General features: G+C 36.3%; 1 protein-coding gene across 3 annotated transcripts in view; it reads left to right on the plus strand.

The window, feature by feature from the left end:
* Positions 1–24,053, plus strand: part of STAU2 (staufen double-stranded RNA binding protein 2) — a 170,551-nt gene that overhangs the window by 57,959 nt on the left and 88,539 nt on the right. For all 3 annotated transcript variants that reach the window (XM_027694066.1, XM_027694138.1, XM_027694222.1), the window contains exons 8-11: positions 4,034–4,246; positions 6,654–6,791; positions 9,954–10,085; positions 13,994–14,054. In XM_027694066.1, coding sequence (XP_027549867.1) covers positions 4,034–4,246; positions 6,654–6,791; positions 9,954–10,085; positions 13,994–14,054 — 544 coding nt within the window. The remainder of the gene's footprint in view (positions 1–4,033; positions 4,247–6,653; positions 6,792–9,953; positions 10,086–13,993; positions 14,055–24,053) is intronic.

Raw genomic sequence — 24,053 nt, forward strand, 5'->3', positions numbered from 1 at the left:
TTTCTTCATCTGACAAAGCTTTAGCCAATGTTCCAACAGTACTGTATTATGCAATGAAGTAATCATCATAAATATATGTAAAGTTCTATGTAAGCATGCCCTCAGAATTGCATGAGGGATGGACAATCCTGTTTCATGTAATATGGCTAGTTTTAGTTGCCTAGAACTTTAGGACCAGTTTTGAGGAATTTATATCTATTAAATTGTTAACTAAAATAGAAACATTCAATTCTAACAAAGAACAAGCTTTACTCCATACTTTTCACTGGTGCATCCTTAGCTAACCTTGATTCATCAACTTTTAAGTCAAAATGCAACTGCTCTAAGGCATTTGTGGGGTTCTCAATGAACAGTTTTTAAGAAGGAATACAGAAGTGATTGCTGTAGGAATTGTTAAGAGTACCTGTAGAATGGTCATTTTGCTTATTATTCCTTCTTTAGCAGTAAGCTAAAGTCTTGCATTTTTCAGTTATTTTGCAAGATATATGTTTTTTTATTTCTTATTTGCAGTAAGGAGTTGGTGATCCTAGAAAACATAATGGAGGTCAACAGCTTCATATTAGAACACGTTGGGGTGTTTCAGATTGTCATATTATTTTCAGTATTTTCTTTGGATTGGAGTGTTATTTCTTTAGAATAGCAAATACAATAATATATTTTTTTTCATTGTCAGTATCAGGAGTGAAGGCATAGAGTGCCTGAACAGGCAGATTTTCTGCCCCTCCATCCCTGTCCAGTGGTCTGCTGGGAAAAAGAGATGCAGTTGCTTATATCCCACTCTTATCAAAGTAAGACAGACATTCTTTATTTTGAACCAGCAACAGTCCAAATTGCTGACTCTGGGAGACTGGTTCTCAGCAGGAAGTCTCACACCTATCTGGCTTCTGCTCTCGGATTAAGGCTTTGGATGATTGACTACTGAGTAGCTCTTAATTAGGTTTTGCATGATGGTCACCCTTTCTCACTGCAGTTTTACACCCAGACATCTAGGTGTTGGGTTTTTTTTTTTAACTGAGAAAATCTGGTATGTCTGCCTACACAAGCACCTGGAAATGTATTGGTATTTTAAAACTTATAAATAATCACGGATACATGGATGTAGGTGACATGGGTTTGTTGATCCGATTTTTGTCTCCTCTATTTCTTGGGGTTTCTTTAATGTCCATTTAATCTTGTCGTAATCCTCTGAATTTTCTACCTGGAGTCTCATTAATAATTGAAGCAGCATTACTCTTTCACTGTAATCGTACTGCTGTTTTACATTTGTCAGCATGATTCATTAAGTTGAGCCAAATTCATTCTTGGTGTAATTTGACCTTAGATGTGTTTTCGCCCCATGTGTTTTCTCTTGCTGTAATTATTCTTTAAATCCATGAAACAGAAAAAGAAAAGTGTATTGAACTGTCACCCTTAATCAAATTCTCAGCTTTAAATTAACCATGATTTGGTCCACAGGTCGTATCTTTCAACTGAGGAAATAGTTTCATGTCCTAATGCATATAGTGTTCTTGGATAGCAAAGGTTGAATTTCTTTCTAGTGTTTTCTGTCCCAAGGCTCATAGCACAACTGTTTGAAATCATGTGGAGTAAAAAGATCTGGGGTTAACCAAAAATGTTGTTAGGTAAATATTTTTTTGCTTAATTACCACATTTGGATATTTAGCTTGATCCGGATCCCATCTGAATCCTATGGGATTCATTCCATTGACAACACAGACTTTTTTCCATTTACACACTAACAAAGAAACATTTTTTAATGTTTTCCAGTCAATTATTTACCTCGTGTCACATACTTAAAATTTAAAGGATTAAAACCACACCAGAATGCATTAGTTTTATTTTAAGAAATATATTTTTGTGTATATGAAAGTATAATCTGGTTTTGTATTAACATTCTTGTTCTCATATATGTAAGTGTGCATTTATATATATATATATATATGAGAAAACTTGTATAAAACTAATATTTTAGGAACTCAGCAATTATATTTCTTAAGCAACTTATTTTGTCCTTTTTCATCTGGTCAGTGTAGACATTCTTGTATATTTTATTAATGCATTATATTGCATGTAAAGAGAAACACCTATATAATGGTATTAGTAGAACCACAAAAAGATTAAGGACCTTAGTAAGGTTAATTTAGCCATGACATTTTTACAGACAGCATGGTGTAATACTTGGATAGCAATGTACAGGGATGGATTAAGATACGCCTGTAAAACAGAGTGGGAAATGCTGCAGTGCAATGAAGGTGTTCAGCTGTGTCTAAAAGCAGGAGAGCCTGGAACTGGGCTCCTCCCAGCTCTGGTGCATGCAGTGCAGCATCCCGTGGCTCAGTGTGGGTCAGTGCCTTAAAAGCACTGCTGCCTTCTCTCGTGGTGAAGCACTAGTGGGCAACTTTCAAGTGAGGCAATCTTGAAAACACTTCTGAAATTATTACCTGGAGTCTCAGAGTGGGAACATTCCTGGACTACAACAGAAAAATCCCATGCTGGCATAGATGTCATCATATTCTGGGAAAATGCAGACAAAGTTGTCCGTTAATTTTCATTTTATGTCTTTTTATAGATATATGCAGTGGTAATTGTATTTGCTGAAGTTGCCACAAAAGAGAGCTTAAAAAAGAAATACAAGCCTTAGGAGACCTCATTACAGTGCAACAGCAAAACTAAATAATGCAAGGGACACGACCTTGATAAAAAGAACTTTAATACAGAACATGTTGTAATAATATTAAGATTGAAGGTTTCAGCACATTAAAACTATAGTCATTACACCAAGAAGGCCCTTGCACCTTTACCTCAATTCCCTTGCACTCAAGCATTACTCTTCTTCAACAAATGGTTTGATATAATTCCATCTACTGAAAAAAATTGGTATTTATATTGATTTTGAAGGTATTATGAAGAGATGCTTGTCAGATATTCTAATTGTCTCCTTATACATATTACATATAACAAAGATTAAATTAGGTAGCTGCTTCCGCCCATCAAACAAAAATAACTGAACCTTTTCCCAAATGAGGTCTCTAATTCCTGATAGACATTGTCCAGACCAGTAAACGGTGCATACATGAAGAGATGGCTATCCTAGCACTTGCAGTGCTGTGATTTGTGGGTGAATACATCCTAACAGTATAGCCTGCTAAAAGGAGATGAATGCTTGTATTTGTGTGTGTGTGTGTGAAAGTGAAGACAGAAAAAGAGCCAAAGGAAGGTACAACTTTCATTAATTTCTTTCTGTCCTGTAGTAGTGGAGAAGTACTTCACATGGGTTTTCTCACTGTCATCCTGAATATGTTTGGAAGGGAGTGAATAAATAAATTTTTTTCAGAAATGATTGGCTTTTGTGTGAGTTATGGTAGCTCTTTTGGTAATTTCTTTTGGTATTGCTGGAAGGGACAGCTGAAATCATGGAGACAAAACTGTGTCAGCCTTTCAAATATACGGGATATCGCTCTGAGTTGTGTACTCTGGCAAGGTAAGAGTAGAGAGCAGGCATGCTCCCTGCAGCTAGGACAGCATAAAAATATGAATCTTTGAGACTGAAGTTTGGAACTATGAACATCATACGTTTTAATGATAATAGAAAAAAATGAGCAGGTTGAAATAATGTGCCATATAAATGCAGTTTTGAATATGTTTTATGTAAAGAAATAGTCAAAGCCTGGTAGACCTTCATGGATTTAATTTCTTTAGTGTGTGAAGCACCTTGCAAGGGAAAAAAACAGCAGCCTTGGTTTAAATATGAATTATTGTTGTATATTGTGTTATTCTATAAATAGTTTAAAAAACATAGATCTACTGTATTTTCTGTGAAACACTGAATATAGTGGTTAGGTTCACTTTATCTAACTAGTCTAATTTTCTGTCCTCAAATCTTATACTGTCATTAATACTTGTCCAAGTTTTATGAAAACCCATCTAATACCTTCAGTTAGCAGGAAAACTGCATTAGTACTAAGTTCATTGCAGAGATTCAAACATTAAGTTATCTTCTTGTAGGGTGATTTGACTCAATTTCTCTTAAAAGGTGATTAAAGAAAGTGGACCTCCGCACATGAAGAGCTTTGTTACCCGAGTTACAGTAGGAGAATTCACTGCAGAAGGAGAAGGCAACAGTAAGAAACTCTCAAAGAAACGTGCTGCGATGGCTGTCCTACAAGAACTTAAGAAACTTCCTCCTCTTCCTGTGATTGAAAAGCCAAAACTTTACTTTAAAAAGCGTCCAAAAACAATATTGAAGGTGTGTGTCCACTTTTGACAGAATTAAGGATGTTTGCTCAGAAAGAGTTGGATTTAAAGTCAATAAAGGCTTACTTGTCATTTTCTGTCTATATTGTTACAGTTACTTGTTAGTGTCAATATTGTTACTGGTTTGCCTGTGCTAATATGCCTTTTTTTTAAGTCTTGAGAATGCTGTGGAATTCTCAAACATAATGGCTTGTAAATAGCTCACATCATTGAAGTCTTCAAGGGTTTGGATCAAGTCTGAGTGGAAGATCAAGCCCTCCAAGCAACTCTGTACAGCCATGTGAAGTTTTAGCATCATCTCTTCTGGGAGGCCCTACTAGCATATGTAGTGGTTTTCTCCCTGGGCTTTCCCCCCTCCCCGGTTTGACAAGGGAGAGAGATACATGAAATAGTATATACAGAGGGTACTACTTTAGTGCTTTGGTACTTACTTTACTAAAAGTATGACCCTTAGGAATCTATATACTGAGTGTACCAAGAGTTCTGAAGGAGCAACCACCAGAAAAGCCCTTTAATATAAGCAAATACTTTGGAGATTGCAACACTGGGTTTGGAAAATGTACGGAGGACTTATTTATTACCTTCCTCTTTTCATTTGCCTTCAAAACAGAGTCAATGATTTTTTCAAGAAAACCTACTTTATTAGATACCTATCTCCTACTAAGATTTTGGGGGTCTAACTCAAAAACGTTTAGGAAAAAATTGAAAGGAAAATTATTTGATGGAAAACCATCAGCATTAATGCAGCTTTAAAGCTGGCAGATCTGAAAAGGCTTTTGCTTTGGCTTTCTCATTTTGGTAAGTTTTTCTCAAGAAAGGTGCTAAGGGTATAATAATGTAAGAATGCCTTACATTACCCTATACCACTTACTATTATGAACTTAAATTTAGTTATCCAAAGTTGACCTTGTTAGAAAGAGACACTAATTGTCAAAATAAGCTGAATGTGTAGAAGGCTTTTATTTTTTGAATATCCAAACTTCTGAAATGCTTTCAGTGTGCTCATTTCTTTCAGTTTTACCTACAAGTGTTTTATGCATCAAAAAAGTGGCAACAAAAACTTCTTTTTATTTGTATATATATTTATGAAGCTGTATCTTATGGCTGGCTCTTTATTTAGCCTGCTCTGCATTTTGTCTCTGCCTGGCTTCTTGCCCACACAGCTGCCCTTGTGTATGATATTGTCTTAGCTCTTTCACCTACATCTTCTCTAACTACTTCAGCAGTTACACTATGAGGATTCACTGCACAGCTTTCTAAATATAATATCCCTCTCTAATCTTTGCCTTCAGTTGCTGATAATGTCTTCAGGTTCTGGAACACTGTTATTTGAGAAGCTCAAGGAAGCATGAGTGCTCATCTTTTGTTAGCAGATGAATGGTTTCATAAAAAGGAAATAGCTCAATAACATAAAAACAATTCTACATTCAAATGCCATTTACATGTGTGAGTTCATTCTTTGTGTTATGGTATATAAATCAGTTAAACATGACTTCAGCTAAATTTTTGTGGGTCTTAATTTCTTCTTCCTAAGATCTACAAACAAATATTTTCATAGCTATTTCCTTTGAGAGAGCATTTGCCATGTGAGCAATAACTCATTAAAAGAATTCCAGAACCAGAGAGTTTGTAATGATTGTAGTTTTTCACTTTTCTCTGTAGTTTTGGACAGATGAGTTTGTCAGTTCTTTTGTTTTTCCTCCATCGGATCAATTCCCTCAGCAACCAACACTTTGACACGTTATTGTGAGGATTATTGTCTGTTAAGCATGTGAAATACTTTGTGGGTGGTTCACAACATGCAACATTTCTAGCCATTCATTTCATAAAAGTATTTTGAGGCTAAACTCACGTGACACACAGAGTAAACCTTCTGCACCTTTAGTTGCATTGTAGGGTGGAAGGCAGGGGTGCTAAGAAGGAAAGCAGGAAGGATGAGAGAGGAAGCTTCCTTATTATATAGGATAAATCTTTTTTGGTCTCTTGTAAATCTCATCTCTTCTTAGTGTAGTGCATGTTCCAGCATTGTGCAACCTATTTTAAAGGGTTAGGGCGAAGGGTCCTAGAAGTAGGGCAATAAGATATAATTGACTGATGTATCTGCCGATTTTCATCCATCCTCATAAGGACCTCCACAGATAGATGAGGGTATTTGTAGCTTGCAGGTGCCAGGTATGCACACTACCTGCAGCTTCATCAGACCATGTTTTTCCATGGCTTTGAGCCTGAGGATTCTTATCTTTTGTCTCATGATCAGAAAATTATTTACAAATTTACTTTCTGTTCTCTCAAAGGGAGTATTAAAAAAGAGATAACCCAAGTAAATGTTTTATTGAAGCAGGGTAGTAATTGTATGATATATACTGAAATAATTGTTCTTTTCTTTAAACCTGGTTTAGACTGGACCAGAATATGGTCAAGGAATGAATCCCATCAGTCGTTTGGCTCAGATCCAACAGGCCAAAAAGGAGAAGGAGCCAGAGTATGTTCTTCTTTCAGAGAGAGGAATGCCTCGCCGTCGAGAGTTTGTTATGCAGGTATCATTTGCTGTCACGTTAGGCATAATGGCCTTGCTTTGTTTTGTTCAAACTCAAGCAAGATGGTGGCATAATATGAAGTGGATCTTCCTGTGTTTAGCTCTTTGCTTTATAGTCAGTTATACAAGAGTAGAATGAAATAAAGTATCAGAAAGCCTGTCTAAACTTTCTTCTTTCTCTTGGTGAAACAAATGGCCATTTGGTTACGTGCCTTGCAGGCACTTTACTTGTAGTGGTTTTCCATATTTTTTTTTGCTGATTTTATCTCTGATGGTTCATGATTTATTTACTTGTCTTTTGGAAAAAAAAATTGGGCTGTTGTTGATCAGAGGATTGCAATAATAACTAGTATTCTGAAATATGGATATTAATATCTCCATATTACCAAGCATTTTGGTTTTAAAAAATAGTGTTGTAAATATATTCAGATTTTCAGTTTCTTTTTGGCTTTGCTTATATCTGAAATACGGCAAAAAAAAGCCTTCTATCACATGTTTTAGCCTGTCCTCTGTCTGGACCTTATACAGAAACAGTAGATCATTAATGTTTCTTTCATATTTAAATTAAGAACATATACAAAAATTTAATATAACTGTGATATTTTGTTAGATAGCACAACAGCAGGTTGAGAAAGATTAGAAACAGGAAAGGATTCTGTGCCTTTGTGTTTTCACTCAAGGGTAATTTTGTGCCGGAACAACTCAGAACAGCATACCTCCACATGTTTTGACTTGTTGTCTACAAACCACACCAAAATGTCACTTCTGATCAGAAGCAGAATTTATGATGTTCCAGCACCTCCTTCTCCAGAAAATTAGTTATGTTTTCACTTAAATCTGTAACTTCCTCCTTCATGTCTATGAAGATAGTCTAGCAATCTTAATTTTCTTGAACCTCAGTGGTCTTTCTTGATGATTTATTATTTTTCTCTCTGAAGCACAAGATGTTGGGTTCTTTTTGTTTCAGAATCTTTTTCATGAATATAGTCTTGCATTTACAACTTTTTGTGAGACCTGAAATTATTTGAAAAAGAGTGATTCTATCACAGAAAATCTCATTTCCTGTGCTTAAACCCTCATGGGACTGTCCACAGTTAGTGGTTGTTGTGTGAGGCCTCAGAAGAGGACAGTGTAACACAGCCCAGTATTAGAAAAATGGGTTGGGAATTTAGTTTTCTACTGGAGGAATTCAAATCTTTAGTTTGAATAAAAAAGGAGTCTTAAAAACAGGGAATATGTAGAAGATTCCTTTTATCTAAGAAGGCTTGTGAAAAAAAAGTCAAAGAAATTTCATAGAACAGTTGCTTTGTTATGAATACTTTTTGACTCCATTTTCACCCTTTTGCAGTATTTTCAAACTAAAATCATACTGCTGCTTCTCCTGCCTTCAGGAAGTCTCAGTGGATCCATTATGGCATGCAAAAAACCCTATCAGAATAGAAAACCTTTGTATAAACTACTTAAACAATGTTTTCATTTAATTTAATTGAATGTGGAAGTAAAATATCCAGAGATAATATGTTCATTTTTATCTGTCACACAAAGAGCAAGTTTAGATGTGATGAAATGGATCCAATTACTTGTCCTGGCTACTAGATAAACAGAAGAAAACCTCTGATGACATTAGTTGGTGTTCTGTTCCCAAAGTTAATTTCAGAAAGCTCTTTCTCTTTGTAGTCAGACCTTTAATCCTTGATAGAGGTTATAATAATAGCTAAACCAGTTTTACAGGTCTGAGAAATAGCAACACATTGATTTATTGTGAGCTATGTTATAAACTGTCATTTTGTCTTGTCCTAATAAAGTCCCTCAATTTTATTGCATATAAACTTGTAGCAGATTGGCTATTTTCTAATTGTTATTGTGAACTGCATAGAAGATAAGGTTTATATTTCAAGATTATTAATATTCCTGGCTTAGGTAGCTGAAACTTTTTGCTTAATTATATATATACACGTTAAAGGAATAGTCATGATTATTATTATTTATTTTCATCCTTTTCTTAATACTTAGAATTAATAAGTATTTGAGTAAATAAGAATTTAAACTTTTAGGAAAATATATATATATATGATAATTTGAGGAAAGTGAAGAATTATTTAATAACATAAACTACTAAATAACATCTATTATTTATTTAACATTAGTATACCTGGTTTTACATTTTTTTTAAAGTTCCTTCCAGGCTGTTTCGGGTCTTTGACCTCTGAGGTTTCTTTTGTTCAGATCACCTTGGCTATTTTATTATTTTTATTTTATTTTGATTTCCTTTTTTTTGACATGCTTTTGAAACTGTGCACTATTTTAAGAGACAATTTGGCAAATAAAAGGGCTTAATGGACAGAACAAAATATACCTATCAAAGAGCTATGAATATTGCATAAATGGATACTAATGTCACAAACCAGACCCATACAACTCCAGAAGTTTTAAGAATGGTACCCAAGCCAAGGACTTAGTTAGAGCTGCACACTTTGTGGGTATCCATTGTCTACAATTTGTCCTTATTTTAAGGCTTTAATTTCTCCTCATTTTATGAAAGGCATCGTGTTTGTCGGAAACCCTTTGTGCTGTACAGACCACAAGTCCAACAAAGAGCCTTCTTTCCAAAAACTGTTTTGATCAAAGCTAATCAGGTGTAAGTGGTCCCAGCCCCCATGTTCCTTGCAGTGTGACCAAGTGGGAGGAATGCAAATATGGTTTTCATCTTTCCTTAGAAACCACACTCATTTAAATCTCCAGGTCACTATTTGTCTCTCCATTGTTCTGGATACTGTCCTGATGATGCTGGAGAGCTGCTGCTCCTACAAGAAAGAGGACGTACAGACCCTGTGGCACTTCCAGTGTTAAGAAAGAGTGGGGGAGAGGTTCATCAGGCATAATGGGGTTGACACTGAGGCTGGTGGAAGAGAGAGGCAACTACGTGAGCACTGAGATACAGAAAAATATGGCTCTTTGATATGAGTTTGGGAACCTTCTGAAAAATCTAAACAAGCTCCTCTGTGTGAACTAATACTGTAGTCCCCCATTGCACTACTTTTACTCTTTCAAGATTGCATCTTCATCAGAAGAACTGACAGCTGTTGATAGATCAGGTGTATTACATGGTGATATTAAGGAATCTTGTATTTGTCGTGATTATGTTCAATATTTTCTTTTTAAGGTAAAAGTAGGCAATGATATTACTACTGGAACAGGCCCAAACAAGAAAATAGCTAAAAGAAATGCAGCAGAAGCAATGTTGCTACAGCTGGGTTACAAAGCCTCTACTCCTCTTCAAGACCAGCCAGAAAAGGTGAGAACCAATTGTTATGATGCCCATATTTTACCCTTGTCTAAATTTTTAGCCTGTGTCAGCTAATCACTTAGTAAGAATGAAAGCTTAAGCTTGTGCAACCCCTATTTTAGGGAGTTGCTTGTCACAAATTAGCCTTTGTTTAGCTACAGCTCTATAGCTACACCTATTATTAAGTGCAGCCTCTGCTCCTGTAACAGTTACTAGGAGCAGAAAGGTAGTTCCATCGAATAGGGCGTGTGGAGAAGTGTACATGTGATGCACGCATCTATTTCCTCTTACAAATCAGGATGAATGTGCCTCTTGCTTTTATTCCATTTTGGGCATCCATGAGAACACTGAAAGGAACTATGTTAGTAATTTTCATACATGAAATAGCCTTAGTAGTCAATGTTTATCTTCCCATTGCATGTGCACTAAAAGCATTCTAGAAAAAGAGTGGCCTTTTCAGATTTGATGACTGATAAAGAAAATGTGTGTCACTTTTTTTTTTATGGAGAAGAAATTGCATTTTAAATTCATGTGTTGCAGGTATGTGTTTCCATGTTAACCATGTGTAACTTAGCATTCCTCTCCTGTCTTGCGTTTATTAATAGATTTTGTAACCAAAATTGGGTGTTAAAGATTTTACCTTTTGTATCCTGAAAAGATGTTTGGTAAGGTATTCAACTAAGCTGTCACTCTAAGCAGCTTCTGTCATATGCAGTCACTGCATGTGTATATTTTGATAATTTCTTGCATGTTTATTGTGACTGCACCAGCTAGCTCAGGTCAACAGAATGTTCTGATATATATATATATATATATATATACACATGAAGATACTCTGTTCTATATGTTCAGTACTCCTAGCCAGGAAAAATAAATGCTATGCTGGTTACTTGGCCCCACCTCCTTCTGTTTCCCTCTCCTCTGAGAGTAGCAGCAACATGTATGCTGTTCACAGTCACCTTCACTATGCTCTTCACTATAAGTCTTAGTCATAGACAGGTGTGAAATACTCTAAACAGAGTACTTGGAAGCTAAATGATGTTCCTAGTGAGAACACATTGTGCAGACATAGCCATTTAAAAACAGGGTTCTGACTGAGTCAAATGATAATTCATTTTCACCAGAATGCTGACACCTTTTTGCTGTAGAATATACTTTCTACAGTATTAAAGTTTCAGCTTTTTCTTCACTGCCAGTATGGCCAAAGGGCTTTAATGAAAAACAAGAGAAAACAGAGAAGTCAACTTTTTTTTTCCCCTAGTAGGAAAACATAGGCTTTCATTCTTGGATTTTAAATTGAACTAATTTTACTCAGTATTTTCCAGAGATAAAGCCTGAAAAAATTCAGCCCACAACATAGTTGCTTTGGAGAGCTCTATGCAGTGGAAACTTGTGGTTACATTGAAATCCTTAAAAGAAATTGAGGGCTAAAAAGAGATGCTGCTGCTTGGTTTCCCTACAGTTATTAAACTATTACTTACAAGTGCATTACCTTCAGAAAATCAGGTTTAATTACATACTTGCAGATGTATACATTTTAGGATTGGTAGAATAGCATATAGTGGCCTAATACTATTCTTAACACAATGAACAAACATGTTACTGTATCCAAAAAATGTGAACTACTCAAATTTTATGTAGTGACAGTATCATAACAAGATCATAACAAATTTTTATAGCTTTGTTGGGGTTAAGGACATAAATATCTAGAACATCTGGCTTTATCTTCTGTATGTAACAGACTGAACATATTTGGAGATGCACAAGTTAGTTTGTGTAGCTTAAAGCATTTTAATTCTCTAACTAGACTGTGGTGGAGAAGAGGGAAAATAGCCCTTAGATCTCTATCAATTTGAGCACTGAAAAATTCCTTCCATTTAAATTGCACAATAAAGATACACCATTAGAAGATACTTGTTTCTCTCTTTGAATCCAAAATGGGACCTAGTGTAGATTGGCTGATGTAGCAGGTTGGCATCTAAATGGACAATTTTCACTTGTGTACTTTTTGATGATTTTAGTAGAAAAGGCAACTTCTTTTTCCTCAGTGTCCCTCCTTCCCTGAGTCTTTTCGTTCCATTCCTCCTTCCTTTAAAAAAAAAAAAAAGTGGCTTTATCCATTGTTTTAATGAAGACCTAAGAGTGTTATAAGAGCAATGCATGGTGCTGCTGGCAGCACAGGTAATCCAGGTAATGTAAAAAAGTAAAGGCTCTGCTATTTTCTGAGCTAGTCTGATTCCTGGAGGAAATCAGTAGTGTTTGTGCAGAGCCCTGAGGAGAGCAGTTTGAAAGTGCGCTGGGAGACTTTTTGCAGCTGTCAGAATTTTAGCTCCATGGATAAGAATGGAGATTTGTCATAATTTTTTCATGTTTCTGTCTTTTTGGTTCTTCTTGCCACTTGTGTTCTCCTAGAGAGAATAAAAACAGAGTAGATTTTATTCATGTGAGGCAGCAGCATTAAGGATCTCTTACTGATAGATGAATTCCCTATCATGATCAAGTTAATAAACAATAAAAAAGAAGAATGAGGGGAGTTGGATATGTTTTCATATTGTAGCAGTGCGCTTGTGCTGGTATCATATCATGGATGGATAGTATGGATTCCTAACACAACCATGCTGTTGTAACAGCAGTAAATACAAACATACTTATAGATTTCCTATTGCTTATTCATTTGAAGAACTATTGTCTCCCATATTTTCCAATAGACATATTTGCTTCCTAATATGAATAACATAAGTTATGTGAAATTGAAGTGCATGGAGGTGGGTGACAAGTTTAAAAGCCAGCTGTAATACCTGTCTTCCCTTTCCATTATATATCTCCCGTTTTCATTGCACAGTGCCAAGGCTCTAAGCACTTTGGATGTACATGATGATGAAAAGCAAGGAAACAATCATTTGAATAGCTGCTTTGCATAGTGTGCTCTTCCCTGCTCTTTCCCAAGGAAAACATGTTGTCTAGTACTCTTCATTACAGCATTATAGTAGTCTAAACAGCCTTAACACAACTTCTGAGATGCAGAGGCAGATTTCAGCTTTTTGATCCCCCTTCGCATCTCTTCCACTTTACAATCAACCCCATATTCCAGAGCAAATTATTACAGCTTTGTACAATTTATATGCCAACATGGCATATAGCCTGCTTTGCTGCGAGGTTTTCTGTGTGCATACAAAATCCCAGTGAAATCTGAAAAGGATCATTTGTTTCACATTCATAGAGCTGGTTGTCAATAGCTCTTAAGTAGTGAAGAAGCTTGAACTTGTTTAGCCACTTCTACGATAAACCTAGAACACTGCCATCTTATTTACTGTGTAGATTTCAATGATGCCCTCATTTTGAAATTCTGTTAATTGCTCCCCTATTCTATGTCAGTATTAAACATAATAAAATTAATTTGAAGACAATTAGCTTAATCAAAAATATATTAAAATAATGGAAAATTGCAACCATTTTTGCTTCCACTTCAGCAACTAAATGGATTCCTAACAAATAAATATTACAAAATTACGCTAGTACTTTATAGTGTTTATGCATTCCTTCGTAGGCAGTTATTAGGGTCTTCTAGTTTTAGAATGTAATTTCTCTGTTGTCTGTTTGTGTTTTCAGTTGAGAGCTGCTTAAAATATTTAATTTTATTTAGGTCTGATTTGGTAACTTATTGAGTTGAGCCTAATCCTTGGGGAAACATTTATATTTCAGTGTTAGGCAATAGTTGTTAATGTTTATTCATGAAGGGTACATTACTCAAATAACCTTAGACAAAAATTAAGATGTGTTAGCAAAATTTTGCCACTTGAATTTGGCAATCCCAAGTCATCCTTTTTTAGAATCTTTCAACTAAATTTATAAACAGGAATGTTCTGTTTAGGGAGTAGTTTGCTCTTTACTTATTTGTCTTTTTCTACCTGTTTCAGCTTGGAGAAAACAAGAGTTGGAATGGCCAGAATGTTGGGTTTTCTGAGCCAACGAATAACAGTAAGTATTGCTTTCTAAATTTGTATTTATACTTACTTCTCTTGGTCTCTGTAGGATTTGGAGTATTTGAGACAATTGAAATGCTTTTTCTAAATATTTTAGGATTTTTATTGCAATTAGATGAATTAACTCCTGAGTGTCCTCTGTGTGAATGTAGGTATGAATGAGTGCAGGAACGAGGAGATTTTTATTTATTCATTGAGTCATTGAATCCTTCAGTTTGTAAGGGATTTTAGGAGGTCATCTAAGCTGCCTACTCAAAACATAGTCAGTACAGAGTTCAGACAAGGTTGCTCATGTCTTTTTAGTAGTTCTCCAGGGACAGAGATTCCATAGCTTCTCTGGGCAGCCTGTTCTAATGCTTAACTATATTCACACTGAATTTTTAAAGTTTTTTTCTTATCAAAACATCTCTTTTTTGTTTATGACTATCATCTCCTGTTCTTCTGCTATATATCTCAGTAATGTGCCTGGCTCCATCTTTTTGACAACCTCTTCTTAGGTATTGGAAGGCTGCTATTAAGTCTCTCAAAGCGTACCACTGTCCAAACAGATTTCCATCATCTAGTAATTTATTTACCTAGACTTTAATATCACAACTTGGAGACAAGTATGCTGTGGGAGATATGATGTCAACAGTCTTGCTAAAGCCAGGGTAAATCACATACAGTGCTCTTCCTTCCTTCATAAATCCAGTCATTTTATCATAAAAGGCAGTCACATTGTGTGACCACAAGTGGCTTTAAGAGGACTATATGATTTTCCCAGGGACTAGAGTGTGGCTGACCAGCCTGCCTGTTTTGATGATGATGCCTTTCTCCAGGCATCTACATGACTTTTTGAAGATAACAGAGTGGCCTCACAATGATATAAGCTGGTTGACTCAGCATGCTAAGGTATATCCCATTTGGTCCAATGGATGCACAGGAAGTTCCACCTGAATGAGAGGAGGGAGGAACTTCTTTACTGTGCAGGTGACCAGGCACTGGAGCAGATTGCCCCGAGAGGTTGTGGAGTCTTTCTCACTGAAGATATACATGAACTATCTGGACACAATCCTGTGCCACGTGCTCTGGGATGACCCTGCGTGAGCAGGGAGGTTGGACCAGATGACCCACTGCGGTTCCTTCCAGCCTTACCCATTCTGGGATTCTGCGATTCTGTGATTCTGTGACTTATATGGGCTGAGCTCTGTCTTTTCTCAAGGCATTCCTGACTCTGGTCAGGTTCTACTACTGGTAGTTTCTCTCTTCCTTGAGCTGTGTCTGTAGACACAAAGGCCCAAGAAACCTTGTTGGTGAAGACTGAATTGAGTTTCACTGCAACAGGTAAAGAATAGGATAGAACTTGGTAACTTTATAGCTAGATTTTTACCTTTAAAGTGGTATAGATAATATAAATAGTACTTCCTTCACTTTTTTGTGAGCCCTGGATTTTTCTCTAGGACTGTGTATAGTTTTGAACTTAAGAGTCCCAAACGTTATCTCCCTCAACTAAGGATTGTACTAGAGATGGATACACACATGAGCTACCTTTTATTTTTTGCCTATGTACATCTGAAAGACATGGTTCTAAAAGTAGGTTTTAAGGTATTTCAGTATATATGTGGTCTTCCTAGTCACAAGACCTGAGGAATAATTTGTGCCTCAACTTACACAACAGTTTGCTAATATTTAAAGTGATATTAGATTCACCACATACCATTGCATTTCCCTGAAAGGAAGTATTCTACAAGATCTAAGACTTCTTATTAATTGCTTCCTTACAGCTCTTTCATCAACCTATATCCATACTTGTAGATGATTTCTGTTTGCCTTGTCAAAATCTCTAAGTCAAGGCCTCTGAAATATCTTTAAATGTTAATATCTTCAAATGTTAACATATTAGAGTTTGAGACAGCAGAATAAGATCTCTAACTTTTCTCTTCTATACTTGCAGTGTCTTGTAGCAAAGATATTTATAGATGACACCACAATCATCTGCTACACCAAAGAGAAAAAACAATCCCTTTCTCAGGCTTCATCTGGCAAGACAACTTTGACAATTATACATGTAAATCCAAATCTAGAAGGAGAACACAAAGGCAAACTCATTGAACAGGAGACAAGATCAACAAAATTATGTTTTAAACCTGTGCTGACCAACTGACTTATTTTTCAGAGATTGACATCCTCACAGAACTTTTTGCAGCCACCACAGGCCACAGTACAGAAAGAGGCTTTCATTCTGGGATGCTTTTATAATGCACAATGCCTGCATTTCCATTCTTCTGATCTAAAAGTAAATTGGAAGTCAAAGGAATTGTAGCTAGCATGTCAGTAGACGTAGAGCATTTACTTCTAACAGTGCTGTTCAGAAACCACTGTGCTTAATTTCTTAACCCCTTTCTTGAGAGTTCTAATCTAGAGGCAACATTAATAATAATCAGATGATTAAAGTGTATCATAGAATCATAGAGTCATAGAATGGTAAGGGGTTGGAATGGACCTTCAAGATCATCTAGTTCCAACCTGCTATGTGCAGGGTTACCTCCCACTAGACCAGGTTGCTCAAGGCCTTATCCAGCCTGGTTTTGAATACTGCCAGGGTTGGAGCATCCACAACCTTCCTGGGCAACCTGTTCCAGTGTCTCACTACCGTCACAGTAAAGAATTTCTTCCTAATATCTAACCTATATTTCCCCTCTTTCAATTTTACCCATGTCCTATCACTACAGTTCCTGACGAGGAGTCCCTCTCCAACTTCCCTATAGGCCCCCCTTCAGATACTGGAAGGTTGCTATGAGGTCTCCACACAACCTTTTCTTCCCCATACTGAACAGCCCCAACTTTCTCAGCCTGTCTTCATAGGGGAGGTGCTCCAGTCCTCTTACCAGCTTCACGGCCCTCCTCTGGACTTGCTCCAAAAGTTCCATGTCCTTCTTGTGTTGGGGACCCCAGAGCTTGATGCAGTACTCCAGGTGGGATCTCACAAGAGCAGAGTAGAGGGGTAGAATCACTCCTTTGGCCCGCTGGTCATGCTGGTTTTGATGAAGCCCCGGACACAGTTGGCTTTCTGGGCTGTGAGCACACACTGCCAGCTTGTGTCGAGTTTTTCATCAACCATCACCCTCAAGTCTTTCTCCACAGGGCTGTTCTCAACCAGTTCTCTGCCCAACCTGTAGGTGTGCCTGGGATCACCATGACCCAGGTGCAGGACCTTGCACTTTACTGTGTTGAACTTAATGATGTTTACATGGACCCACATCTCAAGTTTGTCAAGGTCCTTCTGGATGGCATCCCTTCCCTCCAGCGTGTCATACAGCTCGGTGTCATCAGCAAATTTGCTGAGGGTGCACTTGATCCCACTGTCCATGTCACCAACAAAGATGTCGAATAGATTATTTCAGTATCATTTATTATTTCAATGAGACTGTACTATCTTGCAAAATAGGAGCGGTTTGAACCCAAAGTGTTGTCAATAGGCATATACTTTTTTTTCAGTGATTTTTTTAACTCTTCACCTCCTGAGAGGCCTTTCTATTCTAGGGTATTTTATTTAAAATTTACAGCTTAACTGTAGCAAATGTACAGAATATTTTTCTATCTTTTTTAGTTAACCAGTAAGTTCAGTTGATACCTTCCTACTGAATGGCTCTATGAAGAGGCCTGTTTTTCAGGATGTGACTGAGGTCAGAGGATTCCTGCATTTGGAGAAGACCTATGCAGTACTACTTGACATTTCTCACTAGTTTTCCAGGCATCATTACTTATTTAAATGGTGCTAATATTTTGTAGGGAAATGGTCTGCCAGTACATGTTTACGTATGAACACTTTACCTTCTCTGCTTCTAGTAGATTATTATGTGTTAGTTTCCCAAATAGAGAATACATAAAAAATCCTGAAGAAGAGCTAGTATTGTTTTCCCTGTGCACACCCACTGATTTTCCCCTAAGCCCCTGAGACCAAGATAACTTCAGAGCTTTGTGGTCGAGAAGAACTGAGGAAAGTAGAAGTGTCTTCTCATTTTGAATAAAAGAAATCACTTACATGCATGATCTCTCCTGCACCTGTGATGCGCAGGGTTTAAGGCAGTTCCAAACAAGTTCCACGCTTTTGCAGACAGATACCCTTTCTTTGTACGCATAATGCACTGTTCTCATCCGAGTCAAATAAAACTGGAATAGTAAAGGGAAGTTGTATACTTTAGTACAACAAAATCAAAAATCATAACAATTCTATATTTTACTGCATTTGAAGAACAGATTTCATTGCACTGTTATTATGTAGTTTGTTTTTGCTGAGAAATACCCTACAATCTGTATTCTCCTAATTACTCACTCAATACGTATTTAGTATTCCTTATTAAATATCCTTGAAAATCAACTTCTCCCGCTCCCCTCTATCATGTTACTTTTGCAGTTACCCTTGTGGCAAACCTCACTTCTGTCCCTCCTACTCATTGGCAAAGCTTCTTCCCACAGGTTCACTTCTTTACCTTTCCTCTTCATTTCACAATTTTAAAGAAAGATGAAACATGAATCTATTTGTTTCTTGTTTTGGGATATCTTAGACATTTTTTACATATGAAATGGCAAGAATGTTCACTGAGCTTTTTTCCTGATGCTTCTGGAAGAGACTTTGAGAGACTGTGAGCAGACCAGAAGCATTTTTAGCCCATACAGAAGATGTTTACTGTAAACAGAATGCTCATTTATCTCTCTGGATTTGACTTAAGCAGTTATCAACAAAAACAAAACATGAAACAAATAAACAATCCTACTGCAAAGTGCATTTTCATGGGAACATATTTTCATTTTGTATTTGTGGATGGGATAATCACACACGTCCTACAGTATGTGTTCTAGAGAAGCTGTAGATGAGCTATGAAGAACAATATAAAAATAAAAGTAAAAACTATCAGCACTTTTTATTTATAACAAGGAAAAAAATTACCATAACTGTTTTTATATGTTTCCTACCCTTGATTTTTTATAGTATAGTGTTTCCCTTACCTATTTCCAACAGTTTTGGGAGTCACAAAGTAAGTACTGAAAAACTGTTAATTAAAAAAAAATGCATTCAGGGCAATCCTACCTCTCTGTGAAGGACAGACTCTTTGTTTTTCTTGCCTAACATTTTATTACTAGGGATTCGTGCATGACTTTACAGTCTTTGTTCTTCAGAGTGCATCTGCTCCTGCTGTTACTTCACCACCTGAAATCATAGCCATTTGTTTGTGACATCAAAATTAGTTACTGTGAAGATGATTAGATTGTCACCAACAGATGATTATGATTTCAGATGGTAAATGAACAGCAGGAGCAGATGATCTCCTAAGGAACAAAGATACTTGATCTCATACAATTGTTCTTAGTGACAAAAAAAATAAAATAAAAAAAAGGAGATAAAAAAGCAAATAGATATTCTGAAGAGTTTCTTAAGTTTGTGATGAGAAAATTTGAGATTTTTCTGTAAATCAAATCTATTTTAGTATTTTTAAAAATCTACTTCATTAGTAGATCAAGAATATAAGAAATATAAAAAATACAAAAATATGTGGTGGTATTGTAAGCCCTAATTGTATGGTAGCATTCAGATTCTTACTCAGTTGTTTCTTCACTAGCTTTTGGGACAAAATAAACAGAATATAAATCATGTATTTATGAAATTTTACATACTAATGCATCTTCGTTTTGAAGGAAACAGAATTCATGTGAACTTTGTAGTTCTAGCTCTCACTAGTTATAAAGACATTTTTAATAGTCCTCTATGTTTATTTTTCAACTGGGGATTTTGGTGAAAACTTCCAGTAGATAATTTAATACTCCTGTATTTCCATGAACAGTAACGGAAGTCTACAGTTTGGGAATAAAGTTTTTGTTTTGTAATTCAGACTTTTTAATTGGAATTCATGTGTGTTATATTTTGCTGAAATATATAATTCTTTTGGGTATATTTCAAAGGTGATTTGCAGTGGATCATGTGCATTTTTACTCACTAAGTACTGCTGTTGCATTGGACTTGGCTTTTGAATTGCTTCCAAACTTACTAAACATTGTCAATTATAATGCACTCTTGCTAGGAGGTAGACTGATACATCACTAAACATTTGCTGAATTATTTGGCGTTCTGAATAGAAACCACAGTAAAAGGTATTGACAACACCACTTATTTGATGAAACACAGGCCACAGAACAGTAGTTTTCCATCTGTTGATTTTGGTGGGTTTTGTTCTGTTTTGGGAGGGTTTTCTTAGCAAACAGTCAGGTGAACGTTGTACCATCACTGGGGCAGTTCCATCAGCTGAACCACTTATCTACACTCTATCTGTCTCACAACCTTATCTAGAGTCTCTTACCACAGCTAGTTATGTTTAAAAAATACCTTGCCTTTGTAACTGCTGAGTTGATGTGCTAATTTTCTAATTAAATTTTCTTTCTAACTGAAAACACGGAAACATTAAATTTAGAAACAAAGGAGATTTCTCCAATTTTGTTTCTTCCCTGAATTACTGAAGCTGGGAAATCCATGCTGTATTTGCCATTATTAATAATTGATTTATTATTTTTCAGTTTCATCTAGCAATGAGAATACTTTTATCTAGCATAAAACCAATTAATGCAACTTGCATGTATTTTTTAAATAGTTGAAAAAACTTCTAAACCACCTAATATTAAAAACCACTTCATATTAACAAAATGGGGAATGTGGGTTTTTTTGCTTCCTGTTTTGAAAACTACTGATGAGCCAAGTTAGTGTTTTGTGTGTGAATGGGATTTGAGCACAACTCTGGAGTGTAAGATGACAACTGCAGTGGTCCTTCTCCTTTTCCCATGTTTCCCCTTTTGAAATGCTCAGTTAGGTGCTTGAAGTCCTGCAAGTTTTGCATCTTCAGAGGTGCTTTCTTTACTGAGTTTAGAGTTCAGTGTGTATTTATAAAGTGCCTAGTGTTTTAAGCATATGGCCAGAACATTGGGAGACTTAGATTTATCTGTTTCCTTCTATTTAGCAGAAGGAGAGTACTTATGGGGTGCAGAGTAATCAGGGTGATGGCAACCACCTTTGGGAGATGTGTATCTAATATGATTTGCAGACAAAAAAGGAAAAATCAGATGCTGTTGAAATACAAGAAATCCACAGGGAGGGACTGATCTAAAGGAATCATGACTCTGTAGTTTGTCTGTTGATTAAAACTCTTGTGGATGAAGATGCAGATGTGTATTCTGGTGTTCTCTGTCTGGTTTACAGATATTGTGCATATTTTAGATACAGATTAAAGAAAAAGTGTTGCAAACAACCTGCTGCCTGGTTCTTGAGTAGTACAGATTTTGCAAATGTAGGGAACATATACTTGGGCTGAAAGGCTTGTCATTTGGATGCCCACAGGCTGAGAAGGAACTTGAGTCAGCTCTCTAGGAGACTGCTTAACCATTAAGCTTTTGATGTATAAAATGTATGAAGAGGGAACAACCACCATGACAGTAGATAGCCAGCACTGTGGGTAGAGATGTTTTCAGATAATTTCTTTTTGTTTTCTCAGTCCTCTAAAATTCTAATATGAATTACATTTGTTCAAGGTTTCTAACCTATTCCTTTGAAAAAATATGCATGTGAAGTAGAAATGCAGAGCTCATTTTTGATGTTAACTCTCAAAATCAAATTTAATTATGTAATTCTGCAAATGATCTGCATTTGGTTTTCTGTCTTCGGCTGACCAAATGGAGCAGGATCACATAATTCACCTCAGCACAGTGTTCCTCTAAATACTTTCACTTTTCTGAAGTCTCTTCTCTTTTGCCTGTGCCCTTCCTCCCAACCTGGAACCCACCATGTACCGCACCCTTAGTCTGGGATAATGATGTCCTTGAAAAATTGAATTGCCTGAATCGAGACTTTATTGCTGTCAGAACCAAGACTTAATTCTCCACTCTCTCCTCCATCCCCTTTCCTTTACATCAAACGTCTTGTCCCTATGATTTCCACTCCCCCACTGCTTTCTCCTCCTCTGATTTCATCTTTGCTCGTACCTATGCTGTGCTTGTTGATGGCCCCCTTGACCTTCTTAGCTTCAGCAACCTCTCTGTCCTTGTCTAGCAGACTTGCTCATTCTTTCATCTCTTCTTCGTGTGGGTCGTGCCTTTGTTTTCATCATCTTCACCATTCTCATTCCCCTCCTAATCGGTTAATGAATAGTAGTCTTGCCTGCACAGGTCACCTGCAGTTGCACTTAGGCACTCTCCTAATTGCTTTATCCCTACAAACATCACTTTCTTGCAGCTTTTACAAGCAGCTTGATCTGCCAGCTCATTAATTTGATTTGCTTCTGCTCCAAATTTGCTGATCCTCTTTACTGATAAGAATATTATCCCTCCTTCTGCATTTAGATTGGTTCTTTCCTGAACTTGCTACATCTTAGTCTTTGCTTAAGTGGTACACTGACATATTGTTGGAAAAATGTGATGCAGAAATTACCACATGAAACTTACAGTGTAGATGTTTCATCTGTCTTGGAATATTTCATAGAATATCCTGTGAAATTGCCCACTGCAAACACTAGGTTTTACTTTTACCAAAATCTTATGTTTCCAAGCAGGAGTAAAGCTGTGGGAGAATTCAAAAGACTTTTCTCACAAGAATTAAAGGCCAAATGTTCCAGAAATTTATACAATTTAAGTCTTCTTCAATAATGCAATTTCTGTTTTGGCTATACAGAAAATAGTCCAGTGAAATTAAAGATATCACGATCTGACTAAATAGTATTTACTTCGGTGTCATGGTTATTTTAAGGTTAAATAAACTAGTATTTTAATGAGTGGCTTTATATAACATTGGTTTGTTTAGGGTCATGTAGAAAAGATCTTTTGATTGAATGACATTATGTAATGACAAAACATTTTTTCATGTCTGAATATTGGAGTAGCTGGTGACTTAGAAATACCACGGATAGCTATGTTAAGTAGGTAATGATTGCATCTGGTATTTCAAGCCAAGATTGTGTGTAGACAATTGCTGAGAACGTAATGGCCATACTATTTGCCTATTCAATTGTTTGACTGACCTTTTCTGAGTTCCTACTGAGGTAATAAAATTTGAAAATATTCTAGTATATAAATAGGCTTTTACAGTGAGTAAGTATAAAACGATATCTTTTTATTATAATATTTACATTTTTCAGTCTTGTTATTGAAGTAGTTACTTGGTTTTGTAAATTGTCTCTTTTGCTGTCAGTGGATTTGTAATATCCATATTCTAGGGCATGTTGAGAACCTGCCAGTTCTAGGGAGTAATTATTGCATGTGAGTGTCCTCCATGCCTCTTAAGTTCTTGTCCATTTTAACTTACAAAATTGTAAAGTCAGGATGAGATCTGGTTCTAAGCTTTCCTTCTTATTGCCTTACTGCAAGATTTTACCCTGTACTTTAAGTATCACATTATAAGAAGGCTTTATTCAATGTGAATACAGATAGCATAATCTGAAAGAGCTTTTCGATGATTTTCCATTGAGTATTTTATTGAGTTGCAAAAATACTGATTATTTCTTTATGAACAGTCTTTTCTTCATCCAGTGAAGGGTTATTTTAAATACCAGGGTGCTAAACTTAATTTATGAGTGTGTCACATACAGAATTATATCATGGTTTACTCTGCCTCGGTATACAAGACATGAAAGCACTCCTTCATGCTGATGTGCCCTTGTCACTCAGTGCAGTGCAGGGAAGAACATGTGCTCTTCAGCAGTGTCGAGGGAAGTCATATACCAGCTGACACTGCTTCTGACGCATGAACAACTATACCTTTCTTATAGGATAAGCAAGAGCCTAGGGAGAAAGTTGTATTCTCTAAGAAAGAATAAAGTTGTGGTTTAGACCACGTATACTGAGTGTTCATAAACATGAAAAGTCAATGAGTGACCTTGAACCAGGGGAAGTTATTGAGTGAAGGCAGAAGAAATGTATCCCCGTGGTACTTGATCAAGTAGAAAAGAGAAAATTAATGCAGACATGTATATATCTGTAT

The sequence above is a fragment of the Neopelma chrysocephalum genome, unplaced genomic scaffold (genome assembly GCF_003984885.1).
Source record: "Neopelma chrysocephalum unplaced genomic scaffold, ASM398488v2 Primary Assembly neopelma1_22, whole genome shotgun sequence".
Taxonomy (NCBI): domain Eukaryota; kingdom Metazoa; phylum Chordata; class Aves; order Passeriformes; family Pipridae; genus Neopelma; species Neopelma chrysocephalum.